We start from the raw sequence: 26096 nt of genomic DNA, 5'->3' as shown, positions 1-26096 counted from the left end.
TCATTCAGTTTCAAATTGAATTTGTATAGTCTGGGGGAGTGGGAGAAAATGTTTACTTTTTTGTTTGGCCCATATATAAGGCCCTGCAAACAGCTTTTTTTTTTTTTTTTTTTCCATCCATAAATGCAGTAGACATCTGTTGTTTTGCTTGTTCAGCATCTGCTCTCTCCTTCTTCTGGCAAAAGAACCTCTCTTTCCCATGGGAAACCCATTCCATGGGGTTTGGGTGGGCTGACTTTGTTTGGACACAGGACTGGAAAGTAGCCCATGCCTAGCCAATCAGAGAACATCAATCCTCTTTCCATGTGATTGGCAGGCACGTGACCTCGTCCTCTCTGGGGTTTTTCTGCAGGAGCTCTGGAGAAGCCTTCTGGCCTTCTTAGCCAGAAGAAGGTAGTCTGCAGTGCCTGGTGCCATATTGCTCACCACAATGAGAGCGCCTGCTAGAGGTGGAAAGAATGAATAGGTACCTGAATGCAACACTTTAGTCTGTGGATCCAGATGGGCCTGAAGCCCTTGCACTTATGAACTTCCCAATTATACTAACCAATATAGTGTAGTCCCTTTCTAAAAAATGAGTTAGTGGAAATTGGGGTGCTGTCACTTGTAACCAATTACTTATATCCTAAATAATCACAGTTTTCCATCTAAATCACAATCTCTCAATTGAAAGTAAACAAATATTCCTGGACCACTTCAGTCTGGACCTTGTATATCTAACATGACCCATAGCATCTAGGTGGGGACGCAATGATGGATCAGGTGCACAGGTCCCTGCCTCCATGTGACTCCAGCATTAGAAATGGTGGGGAAAATGCTAGGAGAGAGGAAGAGGAGAAAGACAGGGGACACTATGGTTTCCTTCCCAACAGACATTCATCTCTTCATCTGCCAGCCTCTCTCTCCTGAGGGGAATTCATTCTTGTTTATCCTCCCCTGAGCAACCATATCTTTCAAGGAGGGGGGGGGGGCGGTGTCTTGATTGGTGAAACTGATTCTAATAGTCTCATTCTTTGACAACTGTTGATTTAGGCTAAGGCTTGTGATATACTCCTGCCCACTGAGGCACAAGGGTGGGGACGAAAGGTTTTCTTTGCTCTTCTTGGCTTCTGGAGGTTGCTGTTCACCTGGGGTGCTACGACTTGCCGTTCTCTAAGGGGAGCCACCTGAACTGGAAAGAATCTGGGTGCTTGAGGACAGCGCTGAGCCTCTAAATTAACTTGCCCCTCTTTGGACTTTCCGATCTGTAAACTAGTCATGTCTGGATCGTTTAAGCCACTCTTAGTCAATTGTTGCTGCAGGCACTCTATGGAACCAAGGATACTACACGCTGGGAGCATCCAAGCAGTTATGGAGAGCTTCCTGGAGCCACTCTGGAGATGAACCAAGTCAGACAAGCAGAGGTGGGTGAGACAGAGTAGTCACTTAGCAGAAGTTGGTGGTGGAAATGAAACGGGAACAAACTCCTCTGTGTGGGTGCTTTCTGCCGCATGAGTGTTTCTCAGAGTCGTCAGCTACCTACTTATTTCAGAGTCACCTGGGGAGGAGGTGTGGCCTGTCAGATAGTAGATTCCTAGGCCCTACCTCAGACGTATTGAACCAGTTTAAATTTTAAACAAGCTTCTATGGAGGGTCTTTTGTTCACTAAAGGCTGGGGACCTTTGGGTTAGTGACCAGAAAACTCACATAATCTTTGGCACTGAGATGAGAATTTTAAAGATCTTGATATCTTATACTAATGCATGTCACAGTGCTGTTGGAAAACATGCCAGTATCCTGAGTATTAAAGTGTATTTTTGTTGATGCGTTTGCCAACCTTCACAAATGTTTAAAAAAGTCAACTGGCAACGAAATAATGTACTAATAAGGTAATCAAACACACATTTAACTCACTCAACCCCAGCAGATGGATTCTGTTTTCTAAAATTTAGTCTCTCCATCTCCACCAGCCCAGTCCCATCCACTAGCACCTCTCACCTGGTGGCCTTCCTACCACACAGCTCTCAGCTAGGGGCAATTTCCCTATGCCCCCTGTCCCCACCCACCATGGGTCATTTAGCAATGCCTGGAGACATTTTGGTTGTCACAACCGAGGGGTGTGTGTGTGTTTTACAGGCAGTAGTGGGTAGAGGCTAGGGATGCTACTAAACATCTTAAAATACACAAAATAGCTCCTCCTCACTCCCAAAAAAGAACGATCTGGTCCAAGATGTCAGTAGCACCAAGGCTGAGAAGTCCTACTTTAAATGGGCCCCCTACGTCCCACAGATCTCAGATCCAGGGCCCTACTGTTTTTGGTTCTCACAGCCCTGGTACTATCCCTTGATTGCATTTTTCAGTATGTACTGATATAATCAGTTGTGATTATAGTATTTGATGAATCCCTACTTCCTTCATTAGACTTTAAGCTCGATGAAGGCAGGGATAGCATCTACTGAGCTCACTTCTCTAGTTCTAATGCCAAACCTAATGTGTGGCCCATAGTGGGTTTACAAGAAACATTTTTAAAATAAGTGAAACTATATTTTATAATTCATGTGCAACCATAAAACACATTAGTTAGCATAGCTCCTACCTTCAAGAAAATTACGTTCTTGCAGGGACTATCTGAAAAATCCATATTACAGCATAAGCATTTTGTAGTGTAAGAAAAGCACAGTAGCAGCAGTTCAGAAACCGTCTAGTCTCAAGACTCCTCTACACACTTCAAATTTATTATGAACCTCAAAGAGCTTTTGTTTAGCTGAGTTGCATCTATTGATGTTTGTCGTATTAGAAATCATACCTGAGAATTAAAAAACAAACAAACACCAAGATGCAGACATTCCATCAGCTGTCAGAGTGATGACTTCGTTGTATGTCACCTCCAGAAGACCCCACTCTACCCTTGTGAGAAAATGAGAGCGAAAGAAGCAACAACAACAAAAAAATGCTTAGGATTGTTACAAAAATAGTGTTGATCCTGTGGACCACTCAAAGGGTCTCAGGGATTCTCAGGGGTGCCTGGAACAAGTTTGAAAATTTTGTAGTAAAGAAATACTAATGCCATAGAGATAACTTCCTACAGAGGAATCAAGACAAACCACTTGGAAATGCCACATCTGAGCTGGGCTCTGCAAGATGGGTGGCATCAGGATGGACACCCAGCATAGACACACACTCCTTCTGCTGGCCCACTGCATGGTTATAGCAAGGGTGGTCAAACTATGGCTCGAGAATCAATTCTGGTCCCCTATATGTCTTTTTAAATGAAGTTTTATTGGAAAACAGCCATGCCCACCCACTTACGTATTGTCTATGGCTCCTTTTCTGCTAAAATGGCAGAGTTGAGTAGTTGACCTGCAAAGCCTAAGGTATTCACTATCTGCCTTTCCAGAAAAAGTTTGTCAATTCTTATTCTTTAGAATATTTATAAATGTAAGTATTTTAGTAAAAAATAAACTTGATGTTGAATGACTCTTTTTTTTTTTTTTTTTTTTTTTTAATGTACTGCCCCACCCTACCATAAGGTGGGGTAAAAGATCATTTAGCTTGGTGAGCCATCCCAACACCTTTGATTCCTAAGCCTCCAACATAGTGGGAGACTCAGGGCAGGCCGCTTACCCATTTGGGGATGCTAAGGAGGATGGATTATTCAGGTAAAGCTTTCCCAGCAGTCAGGGCTACCCAGAGATGAAATGGGCTGCCTTTCTACCTGGGAAGCTGGCTGGTGCTGCATGATCACCAGGCTCAATTGATAGGAATTAGATCCTTGGGAATCAGATGGAAAACAGTTATTAAATTAGGGAGCACAAACTCGGTCCTTAAGGGGGTAGATAGGTCCTGCAAATGAGTGCGTGGGCTGGGGTAAGCTGAAGGGAGTGGGATAGGTGACCTAACAGGCATGGACAGCCCCGACTTGGTTTCAGATGGTTCCTGCTATGTAGGGACATGAGCTCAGTGAAGCCAGACATCTGGATTTTACAGTAAAATCTCCCAGTTTTTATAGCATGGCTCAAATATTAAACAAACAAAGAACACTATATGGATCAAATAAAACACATTTATGGAGCATTTTGTCACCCAAACCACAAGGATAAGGTGAACTTTTGTGCCTTTGCCTGTTTAACTATGCTTTGATTCTAAAAGAAAAGCAATCCCTTATATTTATTGAGGGCTTTCTGATTTTCAGTGTCTTGGCATCTTCTCTCATGTTTTTGTATTTAATAGCACAGTAAGGGCTGGAACCTAGGACTTGTGATGCCAAGTCTAGTGCTCATGTTATGGTTGCAGGATCTACCATACCAGAAAAAAGTTCTGAACTTAGTGGAGTGGCCTGGGTGGAATGAAATGGAAATGGGCAGTGAAGGCAGAAGAGACGACCCGACTGAGTGAGCAGCAGGAGAGCTCAGAAATGGCAGGTGCAGTAGACATGACTAGACCAGCACACTCTCAGAGAAGACAGTCCATCTGGATACTCAGAGCAGCTACTCCACCCAGAATTTCCCTTGACTTCAAAGGAATAGATTCCTGTTCAACTTGAGTAGTTTGAACTGAGCTTTGGTCGCTTGCAATTTAAGAGTTCTTATAAATACGCGGTCTTAAGGTAGGAATTAAAATTTAGTACTTTCATTAGTACAAATGCAGCCATAGACAATATGTAAATGGATGTGCATGACTATGTTCCAATAAAACTTTATTTACAAAGATAAGTAGTGGCCAGAACTGACCTTTAAGACATAGTTTACCTACCTGTGGTATAGAATTATTCACTGGGCTAGCAGAGAAGTGTGTGTCTATGCTGAGTGTCCTGAAGCCACCCAGCTTTCAAGGCCAGCTCAGAGGTTATGCACCTGCGTCATCAGACTAGATGATCCCTACCTACCAGGATGCTTTGGCCTGATTTGCCTCAGGATATAGAGGTAGACTCTCCACCTCCAGTTCAAGCAATGCTTTGAATGGAAAATATCCTCCAACAAAATGCCTCAACCCATAACTACCAGTTCTATAACCGAGCGTATGTTGGTGGAAGTCTCAACTCGTACTGAGCCAGTTAAAATGCAAGAAAGGACAGCTAGCAGATCTTTCACGTTAGAGTCCAGGCTGTTAATTACTTTTGCAAAAGAAATACATAAACACACAGATGGCAATGATAGTAAATATAATTATCTACATATAAATATGAAAATCTAACCCACTTCTCAAGGCCTATCTTCTATGAAATGTACTTCTAGAAATATTTCCGGATCACTGCCCACTCCCCACTCCCCTCTAAATAGGAGCTCTCTTTCTTTAATACCTCTGGGCATGTAGTTCTTATGACTAAGCTGTGGTTTTCAAACTTGAGTATGCATTAGAATCCCAGTATATGTCGTCAAAACACAGATTTCTGGCCTCCATCTCCAGAGCTCCTGATTCAGTAGGTTTGAGTTGGGGCTGAGCATTCAGCTGATGCTAATGCAGTTGGCCTGGGGACCACATTTTGAGAGCCACTGACTTAGAGCACAGTGTACCCTTCAATGTTGTCACTTTTATGTTTGCTTTATCACCCTAGCAGATTGTAAATTACTTGAGGAGGAATGCTACTCATGTCTATATCCTCTGGAGTATTCTCGTGGGCATTAAACAAACATTTAGACACGCCCATGGGATGAAATGAGGAGTTAAGTTTTTGGTCAGGATGAACTTGACAGCTGTTTTCTACAATGGGTATTTCTCAAGCCATAAGGAAGGCAAATGCAACAGACTCGTTCCCAAGAAGTAACCAGTAACCAGTATGAGAAGCTTCCGTGGCTAAACCACGCTGTAATAGAAATCACAACACAGTCAATTTCAACATTCTGGTGGAAGACCAAAACCCCAGTGAAATTCATCAAGTGGTTATGCAGTCTTTCCTATTCATAATGTGGTTACAAGGCATATGTGTGTGTGTTGGGGGGGGGGCAACACCAAATAATAGAAATGCTAAAAGTTATCTGAATACCCTTTATAGGGAATCCAAGAAAAAAAGAATGATGGGAATCAGAATGTCACTGTATTTGGAGACAGGGTCTTTAAAGAGATGACTAAGTTAAATAAAATAAGGACGTCAGGGTGAGCTCCAATCCGATGTGACTGCTGTCTTTATAAGAAGAGGAGGTGAGGACATAGACGTGCACAGCAAGAAGACCCTACAAAGACACAGGGAGAAGGCGGCCATCTACTACAAAAGCCAAGGAGAGAGGCCTCAGAAAAAGCCAGCCCTGCTGACATCTTGATCTCTGACTTCCACTTCAAGAATGCCCATAAGATAAATTGCTGTTGTTTAAGTCACCCATGAGTGGTATTTTGTTATGGTATCCCTAGAAAACTAATATGGATGCCAGATCATTATTTTAAATAGTACAAAGGGTATAAGAGCTATCAAGGAATCAAGACTATGGCATATCTCTGGAGCAGAAGATGTCCTGCACCGTCTACCCCCCAGTCTAAGCCCTATCATCTGTGCCTGGAGGATCCCAAAAGGTCCTAACTGGCCTCCTTCCCCGACTCATTCTCCACCCAGGAGCCAGGGTGATGCTTTCAAAATGCAGATCTGATGATGCAAATGTGATGATGTTTAATCTCACTCCCATCTCCTCCAGCAGCATTTAACACTATTCACTGGTTTTGCTTTGCTCTTGTGACAAAGCCAGACTCCTTGTCATGGTCTGTGAGGCCCTGCATGGCCTCCCCCTGTCATCCTCCCCCATCTCATCTCAGACCTGCCTCCCCACCAGCAGTAGATGACAGCCATACTGGCTTTCTTTCCTTTCCCTCAAACATATCCTGCTCCCTCTTGACACTGGGAGAGTCCACTTTAAAACATACATGCCAGAGGTCCTTCCATGTTCACATGTGTTATACATCCTGGAAAATGCGTGTTGAGGCAGATGGCTCTGGCAGGAAGAAGCCCTGACCATTCATGCCCCACTGCCTTTGTCACGTTAGTCCCTGGGTAGGCACTGTCTAAGGAGCAGCTGAAAGTGTCAGAGCATTGAATGAGGAAAGAAGTAAAGAGTGAGGCCCACCGAGCTGTACGCAGGCTGTTCCTCACAAACTAGACCTGGAGGATTCTGGTGACAGGCACCATTCACCTGAGAATTGTAAAAAGAGCTAAACAGTGAAATTCTGGGCTTGGCAGCCAGAATGAGTCACCTGCTCTGATGGGCAAGATGAAAGGGTTCTTTCTTTTTGTCTGGGTTGCTCACTGTCCTTCCAGACTCAAAGGGAGGAGAAAAGCTTCTATCCTATGCTCAGTATCCTGCAGGTCTTTTTATCATCATTTAATTATAGAGACACTTTCTGAATGAGATACTGAAATACATGGTTGGACACATGACCTTACAATGGGATGAAATACTTGAAATGAGGTCAATTGTATGTAAGGATACTAGATTCACAATGAAGGGACTCTTTCTACCTTGCCCCATTGACCTATAACCCAAATAAAGCTGGATTTGCCTTGTGCTCAATCCTATCTAGAATTATATTAAATTTTAATGAAGAAACATAGCCAGCAACCAAAAGTAATAAAAAAAATTCAAATATATGCTGGCTTCTCTCTCAAAGAATAGCCAAGTGAAGAAGGCATCTATTTGATAACTAGCAAAACAGAGGCTAACTCAGAGGCTTTTTCACTCATTGCCTCACTTGATCATCGTTAAACATATGAGCCGGACGAGATGACATTCTTCCTGTTTTACAGATAAGAAAACTGAGGTTTAGGGAACAGGAGAGATGTGCCCAGACTCCAGCACAGCCCTTCTGACACCTAGGTCAGGAAGCTTTTTTACACTTACACACATGCACAACACATACACATGCACAATACACACACACACACACATACACACACACACCACGAGACTTCCTTCTCACCATTCTGCATCCTAAAATACTGTTTCTATTTCCTGGAACTAATGTCAGCAAAAAATGATTATTCCAGTAGAAGTTCACAAAATCCTAAGAGATTCATTAATATTTGATTTCCAAGCCCTAGTAGAGAGCTCAGACAAGAAGAAGCAAACTTCAATGAAGCGTACAAGCATTTTTCACTCTCTCAGCTAGATTAATGCTTAAAAAAAAACCAAAAAAAAAAAAAAAAAAATCCCTACCAGAATACCGCTCTTCTAGCCAAAGAGGCATTCTGTCCCCAGTCAACTCCAGGAACCCTGGTACAATAATTAACATGTGGGCCAGAGGCCCAAACTCATTGGCACAGGACAGATTCTCAGATGAGAAACAGAGTAGCCCCAAATCCTGCTCACATAAAGGACTTATTGACACTATCTGTTGAAAAGAATACAGATTTCAAGGGAAAGAGCAAGGCAGAGAGAAAGCAGATGTTTGGCTATGGAGGAAGTAGATGGGGAAAGGGGTACACATCTCCCCTGTTTCAAAGCCCCTTACATTTTCACCAGAGCATTCCGTAAGTTCATACCCTCAAGTGGACTTTGCTACTGCCAAAGAGCATTTCCCAATAGCACTGACGTAATAGAAGCCAAAATGATTCAGGTCAGCCAACACATTCCAGTTTTAAAACAGAAGGTTTCAGAGTGTTCCTGCAGGCAGATTAGCTGTGGGCGAAGCCCGGGAGCCCTGGGCTCGGGAGCAGCTGCTTGGCCTGGGCTGACTCCTTGGAGAGAAGCAGCCTCAGTGAGGACAATGGCATTTAGATCCAGAGCCTCCTCCCCAAAAGGTGGTTTGATTATTAGAGGGAGAGGGGCAAGGGATTAGGCTGAAAAGCTCCCCAAGATGGGTCAGAGGTCTGAAGAGTGCTGAATGAGAAGAAGGATGCGGACACAGGCGTTCATTCCACTTCCTCTTGGGCCCTGTGCTCGGCCTGGATGTGGAGGGCCCTGGAGATGGAGGACAACTCCTGTATGTTAGCTAGTCAGCCTGTCTGTGCTTCAGATTCTTCTTGAAACAGTATTTTAGGATGCAGAAAGATGCAGAACCCCCAGAGAGACCATAAAGCATAGCTACAGGTGTCTCAGCCTTCCTCAGGACAAGATATCCTAAGGTTTCCCTGAGTCCCTTGACACAGAAGGTTCTTCCTGAGTGAGCACACTACAGTGAGACTAGCATTAGCCAGGTGTCACTTTTCTGGCACCCACAATGCCCCAGGCAAGATCTGGCTCCAAGCAGAAAGTACCAAGTCAGCACAAACAGATACAGTCTGTGCACTATAGCTTATGCTTGTTGGCACTGTTATTTATTAGGCAATATTTACCGGCTAATTTCTATGTGCTAAGGAGTGGGGATGCACAATATTTGTTGAAAAGAATATGGATTTCAAGGAAGACAGCAAGGCAGAGAGAAAACAGAAGTTTGGCTATGGAGGAAGTAGGTGGGGGAAGAGGTACACATCTCCCAATTTCAGGGAGTTTACAGTTTGGTGGGAAAGATACATAATAAATTCATAAACAAATAAATAGATAAGGACAAACTGTGACAAATACGATGGAGGAACATAGTAAGGGGTGGGGAGAGGCAATCTGAAAGTAAAACATTTCATCTGAAAGTGCAAGGAGGCAAGGAAGCCAGCTGTGGACGACCAGGGGCAAGAACAGTGCAGGTGGAGAAAGAGCATGTGCCAAGGCCCTGAGGCTAGAAAGCACATGGAGAGTTCAAGCAGGCCAGTGTAGCTGGAGTTTCTGAGCCAGGAAGACACCTGAAAAAAATAGGCTGGAGAGAAGACTCTTGAAATGTACAATGTATAAACGTTTACCAAGCACTTTGCCTGGTATTATTATAGTTGAAATAGCCATTTGGGGTAAGCAAGGCTGATAGGATGGGCCCACTGAATTGATGAGGATACTCGCATGTAGATATCACAGAGTTCGTAGGAGAGCTGAGATTTAAATGGAGTCAGCTCTTCTGTCTCCAAGCCTAGGAATCTCTTAAAGCTCCGCCCACACCATGTATGTGTGTATATAATTTACAGATAATGAAATATATAGATTATAATTACAATGAGTTTTGACAAACATATAAACTCATGTAAACAACATCTCAATCAAGGCAGGGTACATTTCCATCACTCCAGATAGTTTGCTGCCACCTTTTGCCATCTATCACTCCAACCCCAGCCAGAGGTAAAGTCTGTTATGGTTTCTGCTCATAGGTTAGTTTTGTCTGTTCTTGAACCTCCCACAGTGGAATCATACAGTAAGTGCTCTTTTATGTCTGGCTTCTTTCACTCAGCATGCTTTTGAGACTTATTCATGCTGTGGCATGTACCAAGAGTTGATTCCTTTGTTTGCTAAGTGGTATTCTATTGTATAAAAGTATCACAATTTGTTTACCCATCTGTCTATAGATGAACATCTGGGCTGTTTCCAGCTTTGGGATATTATGAGTTAAGCTGCCAGGGACATTCTTGCACAAATCTTTTTGCAAGATATATATTTTCATTTATCATGGGTAAATAACCTAGGAGAAGAGCTGCTAGATAATAGGTAGGTGTATGTTGAGCTGTTAAGAAACTCAAGTTTTCCAAAGTTGTTGTACCATTTTGTATTCCCACCACAATGTATGAAGAATTTTAGCCATTTTGGTGGGTGTAAAAAGGTGGTTTTAATTTGCATTTTCCTGATGACTGATGACATTGAGCACTTTCTATGTGCTTATTGACCATTTGCTTATGTTCTTTTGTGAAGTATCCATTAGAATTTCTTGCCCATTTTGGGTGCTTTAAGTGTGCTAAGAAGTCATTGCCTCCCTCAAGGTCATAAGATATTCTCCTGTATTTTCTTCTAGAAGCTGTATAGTTTTTGCTTTAGTTTACTTAGGTCTATGAGCTATCTCAAATTAATGTTTGTGCATTGACTAGTGATGGACAGGCCTGTCAAGTAGGAGGACTCTTTTTTTTTTAATTTTAGTTTTTACTTTTTATTGTGGCACAACTTGCATAGAATCAAGCACACAACTCTTAGGGGTAAAATCAAAGTTGGTTACATAGGCATACATCCATGGAGCCACTTCCATATCATTTGAGGACTCCTTTATAATGTCACAGGTATTTGTTAACCTCTCTATACTGGTATTACATTTAGGTAAAGGTTACGGTAGCTTTTTGCTGTATTGAATTTTCTCAAACCCATGCATCTGAAAGAATATTATGCATTTGAAGCTTGGTGCACACATGGACTTATAAGCTCCAGCAATAATTCTCTGGCTCTCCAGTGGTCTGTGTCTTGTTGCTGGGGAGCAAATACACTATACTCTGTGCTAGGAAATGCACACAAATAAACCATGTTGACTTATAGCAAATGACCCATAACCATAAGAATGTTTTAAACAAGCACCAGGGACTTCAGCAGAGGTAATAAAATCACTTCAGGAGTGGATATTAGAAAGCTGGAGTAGAAGAGTCTTTCAGCCTAAAGATGGTTACGCTTTTGATAAATGGGAGTGATTGTAGGAGGTAACTGCTAATGGGAAGAATAGCCTTAGTTAAAATCTAGCTGAAACCAGTATAAGCAAAAAGGGATTTTTTTTTTTTTTTTTTTTGGTTCTTGCAACTGGGAGGTCTTGGAGTGGGGTGTGGTAGGTAGCCTCTGGCCTAAGTCTGGCTGGATGCAGGGGCTTTCCTATATCATCAGAGATACGACTTTCTCTATTTTCAGACAGCTTCTTCTCACATTAGATAAGTATGTTCGCTAGTATCCCCTGACCCTCGTCTTCTCAGCTCAGCAACCTTAATAGAATGAATGCTTCTCCTTCCCAATAGTTTCCTATCCAATTTCAGGAAATACTCTGGCGGGCATCTCCTAGGTCTAATGTCCAGTAATGAAAAATTCCTCATGGCTAAGATAGATAGGAAGCTCGGGTTGGCTAGTCTAGGTCATGTGCCACCCCCTGGGGGAGGCACACAACACCACAACTGACAGCCCATTAGTACTACATGGAATTGGGGGGACGTTCTTGCAAAGAACCAGATGGAGGGACGAAAACACATGCTGGACAGATGACATGGCTACTGTATTTCATTACAAGGGAATACGGGCTTCGAGTAGGAAATGTGAATGGGGACCAAAGCAGAAGGAGGCAGTAGCTGTGCTTCCCAGTTGTGAGGGTCTCTGGCCTGAGGATCGTTCGCTTAGCCTAGCATTTAGAGCCCACCAGAGTGTGAATTATGGGGTGTGCTGAACATAAAGGCAACAAACACAGAAACAGAGACAGCTTTGTACAGTCCTTTCTGTGTCTATATTTCCAGTGCATCTTCTCTATCATTTTTGAGGTAAACTCCCCTTGTAGTTACAAAGATGAACTAAATAAGAATCAGGCATTTCTGTGTCATCATTTTGGATCAGAATGTCAAAGCTGCAAGAGATCTTAGAGGTCATCTAGTATAGAGCTCAGCAAATTTGGGCTCATGGGCCCAATCACTGTCCATCTTTATTTTCGTAAGTAAATTGTGATTAGCCTGAAGCTTCCTCCACTTGAGGACACACTATCCAGGGCTGCTTCCCTGCTACGAAGCCTGCATGGCCTGCAAAGCTCAAAATATTTACTACCTGGCCCTTGACTGAAAAAGTGTGTCATCCCTGGTCTAGTATGACATGCTTCCTCCTCAGTTAAGAATGCCTTCTAACAACATGAACTTCACTTTTGACTCATGCCTAGGATCAAAAGAGACAATTCATGGGAGGGGTAGAATATAGTCTGATGTATAATAAGCACTCCTTAAATGTTAGCTAAACAAGTCCTGGGTTATTAATATATCCTTCTGTTCCCCTCTCCTAATGGAATGATCAAGAAGTGACTGTATTCTAACAGTACCATGTGTTGATTAATTTGTATATTTAAAGAGGGTTTTCCCAACACAGATGTATTTCATTACTTTACCACTATTAATCATTATTGTTTTCTACATGCAAGCACTGTGCTAAGCATTTATGTCCAATCCCTCACTCAGTGCCCCCCCCCACCCCCCATATTTCCATCTTGAGAAGAAACTGAAGCGCTGGGGGTTAAGCGAGTCTCTGGAGGCTGCACAGCTAGTAAGCCGCTGAACTGGAATTTGAACCCAGGCAGTCTGACTTCACAGCTCTAGTGCTTATCAAATACACTATCTAGGCATCTCGATTTGGTGAGTAACCTAGTTTTCAAAGTATCGGTTCGCACAGTCCCAGAAATCAGAATCAGATAACAGGTCCACCTGCGGGCGTCAGCGCAGTAAAGCCGACATCACCGCATCCTGCGCTGGGAACCACTGCCTTCCTCTCCGCAGGCCACGCCTTCTCCTCTTCCACTCACACCTGCACCTCTGCACTTAGCCGGCCTCTCCCTGCCTCTGGGCTCTCTGATCCGTCAGGAATGTGTTGCCGGGGAGATGGACCTAAATAATGCACAGCTCTGGTCAGGTCACTGCTCAGCTCAGAACCTCTCATGGCTCCTCATTGGCCCAAGACTGTAACAAATACTCTCTAGCCTGGCATTTAAAACTCTCAATGATCTGATCCTCACCAACTGCCCAGCCTTACTTCCTCACTTTCCACCTACTCATACTCTACATGGAGTGTAGACAAGCTGGGCTTCCTGACATTTCCCCAGACACTCTGTGTCTGTTTATTTCGCCCTCCACCCGAGCCAAGAGCCCAGGATACAGAAGTTGTGCAACAAGGGTTGTGGAATGCTCGTTGGGAGAGTGAGTGAATAAGCCCATCTGGAATGCCCCTTCCTTCCCTCTGCTCCACCTACTAGAAGTTTATTCACTTCTCAAGGTCTTCTCCACGCAGCATTCCCCAGGCTTTCCAAAGGAATTTGGCCTGTCTTCCTCTTTACTCACCTCTCATCACCCACGGTGTTCCCTCTGTCCCTTGGTGATGCCGGAAGGAGGGAGTCTGAGGTCACATTCCCTGTCCTGTGTGTCTCCCGTCTCACAGTACCTGGCACATTGCCACACACAGGGCAGGGATTTGGGTCATTGTCCCAGTGAATGGGAGAGCGGTGCTGGGACATCCAACAGCCACCTCAAAGCACACTCTTCCCCATGACCTTCAGCACAGTAAAATGAAGAAATACAGTGAAAAGACGGAAGCACAAAGGGGTGAAAGGAGATCTCAGAGTCAGATCAACATGGTTGCAATCACCAGTCCCGCCACTTCCTAGTTTGTGTGACCGGGGTCAGGTGACTTCACCTTTGAATCACATTTACCTTTGATGTAAAATGGGGGTATAACTATTACTCATTAAATTTCATCTATTCATATATTCATTCAAGGCTTCGTTACCTATTCAATGTGAGATCTGAGGCCAAGGACCTCTTTTCTGAGCCTCAGTTTCCTCCTCTGTAACACGAGGATGATATTAGTGTCTACCTCCTAGGACTTTTGTGAGGGTTAAGTGGCTTTATGTCTGTGAAGAGCTTAGCAGTGTGCCTGGTACACAGTAAGTGCTCAACAAACGTGAACTATTAGCAATCATCACTGCGTCAAGCGCTGTACAGGACTCAGCAGTGAACAAAAAAGACAGGCCTGTCACAGAGCCCTTATGTGGCTTATTGTCAAAAGGGGATAATAGACAGAAACGAATAAAAAAACTAGTGGATAAAACAGTTACTGACTGTGGAAAGTTCTTTGAAGGATGATGCAAAACAACATAACATAGGGCCCTTCCTTAGATACAGAATGCAGGCAATGCCCGGGTAGGATTGTTGGAAGAATTTTAATAAATACATGTAAAACATTTATACTCAGACAGGCTATAGCTGGAAAAGAATGTCTCCTGACTAGGAGGAGGAGAAAAAATTGATCTGAGGCTGAGGCATCCCGGATGTGGGTTGGGCTTCTCTTTGTTCCTAAAATGCTCCCTCCCACGTCCCTTCTCCCTACACGTAATGGGCCCGGGCTCTGTCTCTGCCTTTGAAAGAGGGATTTATGGTCACTTGAGGTTCTTGTACCATATAATCCTGGCATCACAGGCAATTCTCCTTCCAGAACAACGCATGCTGACTGTGAAAATGTCTAATTTTATGGTTGCCTTAGATCGTCCTTGGACAGGCAAGGTCTGGATCCCTGGGCTGTTTCGCCAGATTTCAAAACGCAGGAACAGGCTTCTGGCTGCCCCTGCCGCTGCACGCTGAGCGCAGCCTGAGGTGGGAAGACTCACACTCGGTGGAGGGTCCTTCAGGTGCTTAAAATAGAGCAACTGTGACATTTGACTATTGCAACGCTGTTGTTTTATTGGCCCTGCTAGTGCTGGTGAGGGCAAGAGATAACAGCCCATGGACAAAGACCTGTGCTTAGCACAAAATTAAGCAGATGCGAGGAACAAGCTTTGGAAATGATACAGGCAGTAGAGCATGGAATTCTGCCAGGAGAGGGAGTGGGGCTGCTGCAGGAGCACATAGCAGTAACCACAGCACTGGGAGCAGCAGGGCGGCAAAGCAGAGCCTGTCTAGACCCCTTGTCTGCCCAGTGATACACTTAGGAAGGAGACCGGAGACTTCTGGGTTGCAGGGCTCAGTCCAATAGCTTCATGGGAAATTGTCACGGGATCGCCGGTACTCTCAGGCAAGCACAAAACCAATGTGAGGGGCTGACTCTAGCATTTCCCCACTGCTCCTTCAGTGCCCTCTCCCTGCCATGTTCAAGTCCTTAAACCATTCTGGCTGCCCTTTCCTGGCCATGCTCCACTTGATCACTGTCCACTCTGAACACAATGCTTCAGATGCAGCCTAATCAGGGCTCTGAGGAGCAGTGCTACAACCTCTTCCTGTCCACGCGGCCTGGAATCACATTGTACAGCAGCCTACATGGCTCTGTTCCTTCCTACTGAACTTGAGATCAACCCTCCCCTCCTCCACCCAACCCTCCCCTCCCCCCACTCCAGTGGCTGCCACGCCTGTTGTCACAGACATTGGAAAGTCATGGCAGTTGAGGAGGGGAAGAGTTCAGGTGATGTTTGAGAGGTATGAATGACCAGATGTGGACACATACTGAACACGTGAGAGTGAAGGAAAGGAAATGTAGACAAGGATTACTTTCTAATTACTAACTTAGGTGACTGGGTAGATGGAGGTTCTAGCAATCAACTGGAACCAGAAAGTTGAAGCAGTTTTTTTTCCCTTTATTCTCTTTAAAGGGAATGAGTTTATTAAATTGTAGGTTTATTTAAGTTTACTAAAATTTAGGTTGAAATGTCTTGGAATATCCAGGTGGGCCACTTAGCAGATGGACAGGAAAATGACCCTAGAGCTTAGTAGAAGTCTTTATTGTAAAGGAAAAGAGAATGAGCTTTTCATGAACAAATTAACTCATAAAATCTCTTTTGAGCACCTACTATATGCAAGGCACTGTGCTCTGCTCTCTATGAATTATTTGCCAGCGTGATTTCTTCCAGAGGAATAAAGAAAATCTGCCCTCAACTGAAGTAATGATGTTGGCATTATCTACCTTCTCACCTTTCTTTCTCAACAGAACTCCATGCTGACAGGGGAGAGGTCTCGAGTAGCCACAAAGGTCAGTATGTGGTCTTTCAGTAACCACGCCTTAGCTGGGTGGGTAAATACACTGGCCTTACTGTTAGGGAGCTCATGCTGTTGACTAGCTGTCCTCAGCTGAACCAGGCATGTCTTATACACCAGAACAGTCTCTGGAGCCATTCAGCCTCCCAGGGTGCCTTCCTTTGGGCTGGAAAAGGTGCCCAGAGCTAGAACCCATTACCCAGAACTTCCTTCCTTTGGGTCTGTGCCTAACCGCCCTCCTCTTCCCACTAGGTTCCCCTGGAAACAAAGCCAGCCTCTAGGAGATGGGGTGGGACATTGTTTGCTCAACTGTATCCAACAGGATATGATATCTCCCTTCTGGGAATAGCTCAGCTGGGGAAATACGGGCATGCAGTAAGGTTTTGCTCACTTCGAGAAGACCTTAATAACATGGCAGTGTTAATCAATTGCTAACTCCAGGCAGGACCTTCTTTTGTAATAATTAACTGACAGGCTGCAGTTTCCACATCTCTGTGTGAAGATGCACTTCTCCACATTTGATGTTAGATCAATCATCGACTAGACAAGGGTTTAAAAATTCGAATGCTTACAGTAGCAAGGCAACATAAAAATATTAAGTCGTTCTTGTGCAACTTCATAGGGTGTGGTGGCAACTATGGCACACTAAAGACTAGTCCATGCCCCACTGACAACAGGCAATCCTATGACTCTTGTCACATAGCAAAATAGGGTCAGGCATGCAAAATCTTCCAGTTGTTTCTTTAAGAGAAGTTATAAATCATAAGTTTGATTTCCCAATATCCCAATGTTGGCAGATGATTCAAAGTCATTGAAAACCTGGTGTAGGGCAGATAAAATATGTCCTATCATGTTGTTCACCAGCTGGCCCTGTGCGATCCATGAAGGCAAGAGCTGTGTCTATTATATTCACTGCTGTGTGCCCAGCATCAGGTCCCGTGTAGAGTTTTTGGCCAGTAAATATTTGTGGAGTAAACAAGTAAGCAATCCAACTCTTACTCCCCATGTTGGACATTCCCAGGAACTAGGCAGATTGAAAACCAATACCACGATGGTAAATCCCGTTGCACTACTGAAAAGTGACAGTGGTGTATAATGACCTGAACGGAGGGCCAATGGGGAGTGTGCTTGCTGCAGACAGACCAACTGTGGACTATTAAGCCACTGCAGTCCTCCCTTCTGGGGACCTCCTGTGTGTGAACTCTTCCCTTCAGGTTCTCAGACGTGGTGAAATGAGGGTTTAAACACCAAAACTAGGCAGATAACCTTTGTGACATGCCTGTTTAATAATCAACTATCAGCACCCTACACTAGCCCTGGGAAACGGCTGAAATTCAGGGGAAATTCATCCACGGCAAAGTATTCTCCTGTGGGCGGCGGGATGGAGGGGTGGGGGAGTCGTTTGCTTAGGAAACACTATGTTACAGATCGAATTGTGTTCCCCCAATTTTCTATGTTTGGAGTCCTAATCCCAGCTACTCTAGAATATGATCTCATTTGGAAATAGGGTCTTTACAGAAGTAAGCAAGTTAAAATCAGGTTATTGCAGTGGGCCCTAATCCAGTACCACTTGTATCCTAACAAGAAGGGGAAATATGGACACAGAAACACACATGGAGGGAAGACAATGTGACAAGACAAAGGGACAAGACCAAGGAAGGGGCCCAAGGGCAGGAGGAAGCTGATGAAATGAGGGAAGATGGATCTTGGAACCACTCTATGGGGTATGTGTGATGTCCCCAGCCTCGAGGATGAGGCAGCCCTGGGTTTTGTGCCTAGGATAGCCATAGCTTTCAGGAGCTCTGGGAGTTCTCACCCAAGTAAGGATTGCAGCATTTACGTGACACAGAACTGACTTTGGTGTTCAGGACCTCTGGCACCCCTGGAGGGTCAGCTGAGTTTCCCGTGGATCAAGAAGAGAGACCTGGCACAAATGTTTCCTCATTGCCCTCAGAGGGAACCAATCTTATGGAACAGTGGTTCTCAACCTTCCTAATACCACGGCCCTTTAATACAGTTCCTCATGTTGTGGTGACCCCCCAACCATAAAATTATTTTTGTTGCTATTTCATAACTGTAATTTTGCTACTGTTATGAATTGTAATGTAAATATCTGATCTGCAGGATGTATTTTCATTATTACAAATTGAACATAATTAAAGCATAGTGATGAATCACAAGAACAATATGTAATTATATATGTGTTTTCCAATGGTCTTAGGCAACCCCTGTGAAAGGGTCATTCGACCCCCAAAGGGGTCGCAACCCACAGGTTGAGAACCGTTGTTATGGAACCTTGATTTTGGACTTTTAGCTTTCAGAACTGTGAAACAATGCACTTCCGTGTTTTAAGCCGCCCAGTTTGTGGTACTTTGTTATGGCAGCTCTAGCAAACTAATATACACTATTTTTATTTGTTTTATAGACACTTGTTATATGCTAGGCACTGTTTAGCAATTCACAACTATTAACTTATTTATTCTTTATGACGACTTTATGAGAGAGGCACTATTATTATACCCCCCGTGATTACATTAGAGCTGAGGAGCTGAGGTACATAACAGAGAAAGTACGTGACTTGCCCAAGGACACATAGCAAGTAAAGGGCAGAGCCGAAATTTGAATCCAGTTATTTAGTTCCACTCTGTGCCCTTAAGAACTACAGGAGAACAATTTAATTGGCAAAAGTGCTCACATACTTCTGGTTGTTTTCTGTTTTTACAATGGTATCTGGCTTCTGTTGGGTATCTACCAGTTGTTGACCATTCACCACAGCAGATGTTATCTAAGCAAGATAAAGCTTTTGCCAGATAGGGAAGTTGGAGTTCAGAATTGATATCACTTCCTTTATGCAATACAAGTACATTTGAAATCTCATTGTGATTTGCAGAGATGTGTTATATTCATCACATCGTTTTTCAATTGTTCCTTACATTATTGTTCTAATCCCCCCTTAGCCCCAAGTAATCATTTGCCAACAACTGCCTCATTTGGAAAGGAGTGTTTTGTTTTTGTTTGTTTTTAAATTTCTGCCCTTATAAAGTATACAATCATCTCTATTTTATCTGTTTTGCAAATTTAGGATTTCTTTAGAGGGCGTCCTCCTGTGTTTGTAGTGACACATTTTCTCAGGGAATTCTTAGAGTCCCCACCCGAGGAAGGTCATTGTGCTCCTTGTGCTACATGTCTTCAGTTCTGAACTTCCTGCCTCTCCAGACCCATCTGCTCCCTTCTCTACCCTGCAGGATCCCCTAGGGGGCTGACCACAATGGGCCCATCAACTGCCTTCCTTGCTCTCTGGCTCTTGGTTGGATTGAGCCAATGGGGAGCACTGTATGAGCTCCAAGGGGTCAGGAAATTGACTCCCCTGTCTCCTTCCTTAGAGTTGCCATGGGCTGGTTGCCTTTCTGGAGCCAGGGGCCACAGCTCCTATCAGGCAGTCCTTGCACTACAGCTTGCTGGGTCTCTGGTCCCCCCCCCCCGCCCATCAGACCTGCGCACAGTTGTAGTATGAATGGTAATAGGCTGCTGTTAGTAGCCTCCTAGTACTGGACCACCCTTGCTTTTCCTTGTTTGTTTCTCTATACCTTTCTTGCACATTTGCAAAGACTCCTTATTTGGAGCTTCCTTCAAATTGCCCATCTGTTCCCTGCCAGGACCCTAACTGATAGAATCCTCTTCTCCTTCACCAGTCAGGAGCCAGGCCACGCAGGCTTTATTTTCCAAAGGATCTTTCCCCTTATTTCTGTTCTTACAACCACCAAAATCCTGGCCCTCAGACTGTTCTGAACTAAGGTAGTTGTCTGTCCTAGGGTCCTACCTTCCCTGTACTGCTCTTTTCAACCTGTGACACATACAGCACCAGGTTAATAATATTCCTGAAAGCTATGGCTTCCCTATGCACAGAACCTGGTTCTGGCTACAATACCAGCAAAACAGGCTAATTTTCAACCAGAGGGCTTGGCTCTTATGATACTATCATTCTAGAACTTCACTCTACTCAGTGGCCAGCTCAACTTCAGGCTCAATTCCCTTCCCCGAGACCCAACCTAGTGAGTTTCTCATGTTATTGCACTTAATCCTCACGACAACCCTGTACATTGGCATGACTGCACTCATTTTATCTATGACAAAATTCAGGGTCAGAGACGTAATCTAGCCTGTCCAAGATCACAGACAGAGTATACCATAGATCTTGCATTTGAGCTCAGGAATCCATACCCCAAAGCTCAGGCTTTTACTGCCCCAGTATGGAGTGGCTTATCCCATGACATCTTTGTGGGGCTTGTATGACCCCTCAATACTCTCTTCAGCAAAGCTTGTTGGCATGCCAGTCCATGGTAGAGACCCAGGAAGGGGTCCAAGAGCAGGAGGAAGCTGATGAAATGAGGGAGGATGGCTCTAGGCATCATTGTACACAGTATGCATGATGCTTCAGCCTCAAGAATAAGCCACCGCTAGGTTTTGTACCAAGAAAAGCCATTGCTTTCAGGAGCTCTGTGTTCCCAAGTAAGGAACACAGAATTGACTCTGGTGCTCAGGGTCTCTGGCACTGTGGGTCGGCAGTCTCCCCCGTTGGACCCAGAGGCTTGGGAAATCCTGGGGCCAACATGGGAATGGGAGACACTGATAGGAAATAACCAAAACTGTACTGTTGCCTGAGAACATGCACTTCAGGTGGTGGTGTCCTCATGGCTCTGGGGATTGTGGGAGAGCAAGGGATCTGGGGTCAGCTCCTTCCTCGCCATGTGGGTTCAGGAAAATGCTGGTGGTCTCATGGATGAGTGTGTGATGACATAGACAAGGCTCTGAAGGAACAGAGTCAAAGTGCACGGACAGCGTACACCAGGGGCATGTTTGCTGGGCTGGGGAGCAGAGAGGGCTTCTGCCGCTCTGCAGGGTGAGGAGGCCAGCCTGGGTGAAGGGCGTGGGCATGGGCAGAGGAGCCAGTGCTGGAGGGGGAGGGCTTTTCAGGAGGAAGGGACAGCACATGCCAAGTTGGCAGGAGCAGGCACTTGGGGGAATGGAAGGAGGCAAATGGGACGAGCGCATGGAGAATAGTGTGGTGTGGCTGAGCCGGGGCTGTGAGCAAGGTCAGCCAGGCAGATCGCTTGGGACCCTGCAGGTCTCACTGAGGGGTTTCCTCTCGCATCTTAGGAGCAATGGGATTCGCATTCTAAGCATTGTGTGGTGCAGAGGGTGGACGGGGAGGATAGAGGGGGCCGGAGTGGAAGGACGGGAAACCAGTTAGTGGGCTGCCTCAGTAGGTCAGGAGACAAACGCCAGATCCTTGGAATTAAGGTATGTGCAGGCCAGGGGAGGAAAAGGCTGGGTGGTAGACCCTCCCAATAGAGGCCAGGGTAGAGACAATTGCGCTTTTCCCTTCCTTTCCCCTGACGCGCTTGGCCCATGGGAGTGGGCCGTCTCAGCGTTAGCCCGGGGTTCCTGAGCCACAGGTGTCCTGCTCATTCCTCTGGTGTCTTGTTCTCCCCACAGGAGCCCTCCTTCCCCTCCCTTATTGGCTCTGGGGGCAGAATGCCACCTGTTACCTTCTGCCAAGTCTGAACCACCACCCCGTTCCATCATCTCCAAAATTACCTCTTTCTCTCAAATTCCTGTTTTGTAGTGTCCTGAATCTCAGTGATATTTCAGAGGAAAGGATTCAATGAAACAAAAATGCATACTGAGGTGCCACTGACCAAGCACGCCACTGTTTTTGCCATCCGAGATATGTGTTTCTTACTAATAAAAACAATAATATACATGTTTACAAAGCATTTTCTCATAATCTAGTTTAATTCTGAAAATCACACTTCTGGAATTCCTCTCCATTTATAATGCAGGGATGATGCTCAAGAGGTTGAGCAATGTCATTTATAATGTCATAATGCTTACTAATGTCATAAAGTCAACAGCAGCAACAGCCAAAAGAGTAACTGTAGTGACAATGGCTATCTGACCACCATCAGTGACATGATGCCACCTATATCCAGGGTACCACACTCTGAGTTTTACACAACACATTAACAAGTATCATTCCCATTTTGCAGATGGGACAACCATGCTGAAGACTACAAAGCTAAGAAATGAAAAAAGGAGAACTAGAACCCAGGACCACCAGATTCCAGGGACCAAGCTCCATCTCCTCTTAAACACTGTCCCAAGACTGCAGCCCTTTGCTCTTCTTCTCCAGATGCACTGATTAGGAAGTCAATAATAAGCTCATGCTTTGGCCCCACTTCAGTGGTGACATTTGAACCATGGACTAGGAGTGGTTCGCACTGTTGAAGTGTTATGCATCCAAGAGCCTTTCATAATACGGCTATTAATTAATTCCATGACTTGAAGAAGTTATTGTAAACCTTTAGACAATTTTGCCTCTAAAACTGGAGTGCTAATGCCAGCCTGAGCGTTTGCAGTGATCATGCGGGTGAAATGCTACGCACAGTGGCCACTGGAGAGCAGGGCCTCAGTCAAGGAAAGTAAAGGAAAAACTAAGTCAGAGCTTCTCTTAGGCATGAGGATTAAGTTAAGAATTTCACATCCCAAAGTGGAGAGCATTTTTGCTTAGATCAGGTCACCCCAGACATGTTTTGTCAACACCTGTTCCCACGCCCTTATGAGCTGTCACTCCTTCACTGCAGTGAGGTCTGATTTCCACTCTGTCCATCTGCGGGCTGTCAGGGTTATGGGGAGTCTCAATGCTGATGGAGCCCTGCACCTAAGCCTTGAGTGAGTCTCTCCAATGTTACCCCAGGTAGCACTTTCTCTTGTGGGGACCGCAAGGACCCCCATTCTATTTATTTATTTCCCACTATTCCTGGAAAATAAACACATTCTCCCTACTTAGAAAAAGTATATGAGGCTGGGATGACATTTTTGTCAGTGCTCATCTTCTGTAGTTTTCAAGTCTATTGGTTGTTATTTAAAAAAAAAACAAAAAGATAAAAATCTCTGTTTTGTTCTTTCAAGAATATTCAGTGTTGCTAACAGGATGAGAATTCCTTACAAGTCCAGAGAGAAAAGGGCAGGGGCAGTAGGGCAGTGGCTTGTTACCTTATTTCTCAGTTCCTTGAAAAAAAGATAAACCATCTTTCTCTTCTGTCATTTACGGAGAAAGGACTTTGATAAATACAGCTTTTGCTAGAGATAGTGAGAAGTGACAGGCTGGTCACATCTTTATTTGCCTGAGAGCACCAGAGGCAAACATGTGGCCCACTGAGTAACTGGGTCTCCAGGATTTTGCTCTTGGCCTGAGCTTGGTGTGAAGTCAAAGCCCTGGGCCAGACCGGCAAAATCAAGAGGCAAATTCTTTGGCTAAAAGAGGCAAAGGGAGTCCAGCTTGCTTAGCAGAGCTATGTAGTACCCAAAGGAAGGCAGCAGAGAGAAGTCTTATGGACACATAGTAAACAAATATATTCCATTCCCATCTCAGTGGCTTTTGCTCTGTTTCCTTCCCTCCATGCCAGCAGCCTTGAAATGGAGGGAAGATGAGGAAATAGTGGGTTTGGTCTGGACACAGCCTCAGAAGGTGCTGATTTTTCTGGTCTTGCTGCTCAGCTCTAGCTTTTGCTAGAAGAAACTTGTAGATTCTTAGATTAGGAGGGTCTCTGAACAACCGCTCTCATCTTAGAGGAGCAATCTTGGGATCCAGAAAGAGACTGATGGGAAAGTCACAGACTCAAGGAAGTGAATGTTCCTAGGGGTCCCCCAGTTCAATAACCCCACCTGCTGCTGAGTACTTCAGAAAAGCTCCGCTGATGAGGGGGGACTTGACCCGGCTCCCATTCAGGGTGATGCCACAGCAGGTGCCCATGGTCAAAGGGACTATACTGACAGGAAATGTACTGGGCCTCCTTGTATTTCTCAACAGCTGGGACCCAGCCCAGTAGCAAAATGTCTGGTCTTGGCCCTGCAAAGCAGTTGTTGCTTCTGGCATGTTAGAGACCTTGACCAAAAGGGCTTGTCTCCTCTCCTTCTGGGGATGGCTAAACAGCCTATAGCTATGTGGAGAAATTAGCTGGGCCCATGGGGCCACAGGCACCCCAGAGAGGCATATTTTACAGTCCCCACCCCCACCCACCGAGGGCCAGCCTCCCTGCTCCTCCCAGCTCCAGGACGAGCGGAGCTCTTCTTGGCTTTGCAGCTGCATGCAGAGAGGTCTCCTCAGAGCCCCCACAGTCAGACAATGGCCACACTACTGCTCCTGAGGCCTTCCCAGGCATTGCTAGAAGGAGACGCGGGCAGCCTTTCCTTACAGAGGCAAGTGGCGCTGCCGGTAGAACATTAGCAAAATTATCACGAAAAGCCAGACCCCTAGTCCTCTGCCTCTGAGTACAGAAAGGACCAAGAAGGAGTCTGGGGGCCATGTGTCCATCCAGGCGCCAGGTTTCCTTCCTCCTTCCAGGCAGCCCCGGCGCAGGCTCCTGCACCTCCAGCCCCCACCCTGTTCCCATGGCAAAGGAGAAGAGGACCCACTTACTGCTCGTGTTCATGGTGATGCCTTTGCACTGGGTCTTTCATTCAATACGGAGGCTCTGGTTGCTTTTAAAATCTTCCGATCTTCCGGCCTCACTCATCACCTGGGGGGTGAAAAGGCAGTCCAGTGCCAGCTCTGTATCCTCAGGTGATCTCTCCCCCTCTGCGGTCCCCTCTCAGTCTGGGCTGTAGCCACTGGCCTTGAAGGCGAGTGGACTAATAGGCGCAGGTAAGAGCAAGGAGGAGGAGGCGGGGAGAACACGGGCGCCCCAGTCTTGATGCCCTCGGACCCGAATCAGAGGCAGAAGCGGGACTGGCAGCGCCTGATCGTGCGCACCCCCAACTACTCCAGCCCAGCAGCGCGGGAGCCCAAAGGGGGTGTGGACCACAGGGAGGTAGGGCGGGGGCAGCGCGCAGGGCGGCAGCTCCTCTGGTCAGCGCGTCGCCGCCCGGCTTCGAAGAGCGTAACCCGCCCCAGGACCCACCTCTCGACCAGCGTAGGGAGCCAGAGGCCCCTGCCCGGGCCCCTGCGACCGGTTCATGAATCCTGGTCCTCGTCTGGGGTCTCGAATTCCAAGGCGAGCAAGGCGAAATAGGAGAGCTCGACATCCATGATGCGGGCTCGCTGGGTGGCAGCGCGGGGGGCGCGGCTGCTCCCTGCTGCCACCTGCTGGACGCGCCGGCGCGTGTCCAGGCCCCGCCCCACCTCGGCTTCTCCGCGGGTCCTGAGGTGTGATAAGGGCGGGGGTGGGAGGGGACCCTTGTGTCTTGGGGCCAACAAGGGGGTGCTTAAGCTCTAGCTTCCTTCCCTTGGTCTTAGGATCTAAGGGCTGGACGATGACAGGGAAATAAAATAATATTGGGAGAGGCTGTGAAGGCGGGATTGGCTTTGTCGGAAGACTGTTTTCACTTCCAACCCTGCTTCTAACCAGGTTGGTCTTGACCTGGTCACTGCTGTCTCTGGCTCATCTTCCTCGTGCGTAGAAGGGGGCCTCTGGACCAGCGGATGAGACATCGGGGGATTCTCCCAGCCTCCTAATTTAGGTTCCTGTCTCCTCCCCCTTTGCGCCCCTTGCCACCGATTCATTTGATACAATGGTATATTATATATCTTCCCCCTCGAAGTGGGGAAGCATGGGTCTTG

General features: G+C 45.7%; 1 protein-coding gene across 1 annotated transcript in view; it reads right to left on the bottom strand.

Annotated features, from left to right (window-relative positions):
• The window catches only part of ABLIM3 (actin binding LIM protein family member 3), a 100246-nt gene extending 74642 nt beyond the window's left edge, over positions 1-25604 (bottom strand). The window contains exons 1-2 of the mRNA XM_090288367.1: positions 25438-25604; positions 24957-25056 (exon numbers count right to left, since the gene is read on the bottom strand). Of these exons, the coding sequence (XP_090144493.1) occupies positions 24957-24969 (13 nt within the window). The 5' untranslated portion in view covers positions 24970-25056; positions 25438-25604. The remainder of the gene's footprint in view (positions 1-24956; positions 25057-25437) is intronic.
• Positions 25605-26096: the final 492 nt, after the last annotated feature.

Source organism: Furipterus horrens, unplaced genomic scaffold, assembly GCF_987537825.1.
Source record: "Furipterus horrens unplaced genomic scaffold, mFurHor1.1.pri manual_scaffold_10, whole genome shotgun sequence".
NCBI classification, from domain to species: Eukaryota; Metazoa; Chordata; class Mammalia; order Chiroptera; family Furipteridae; genus Furipterus; species Furipterus horrens.
The sequence above is the reverse complement of the archived record's forward strand: the minus strand, read 5'-3'. Positions and strand labels throughout refer to the sequence as shown.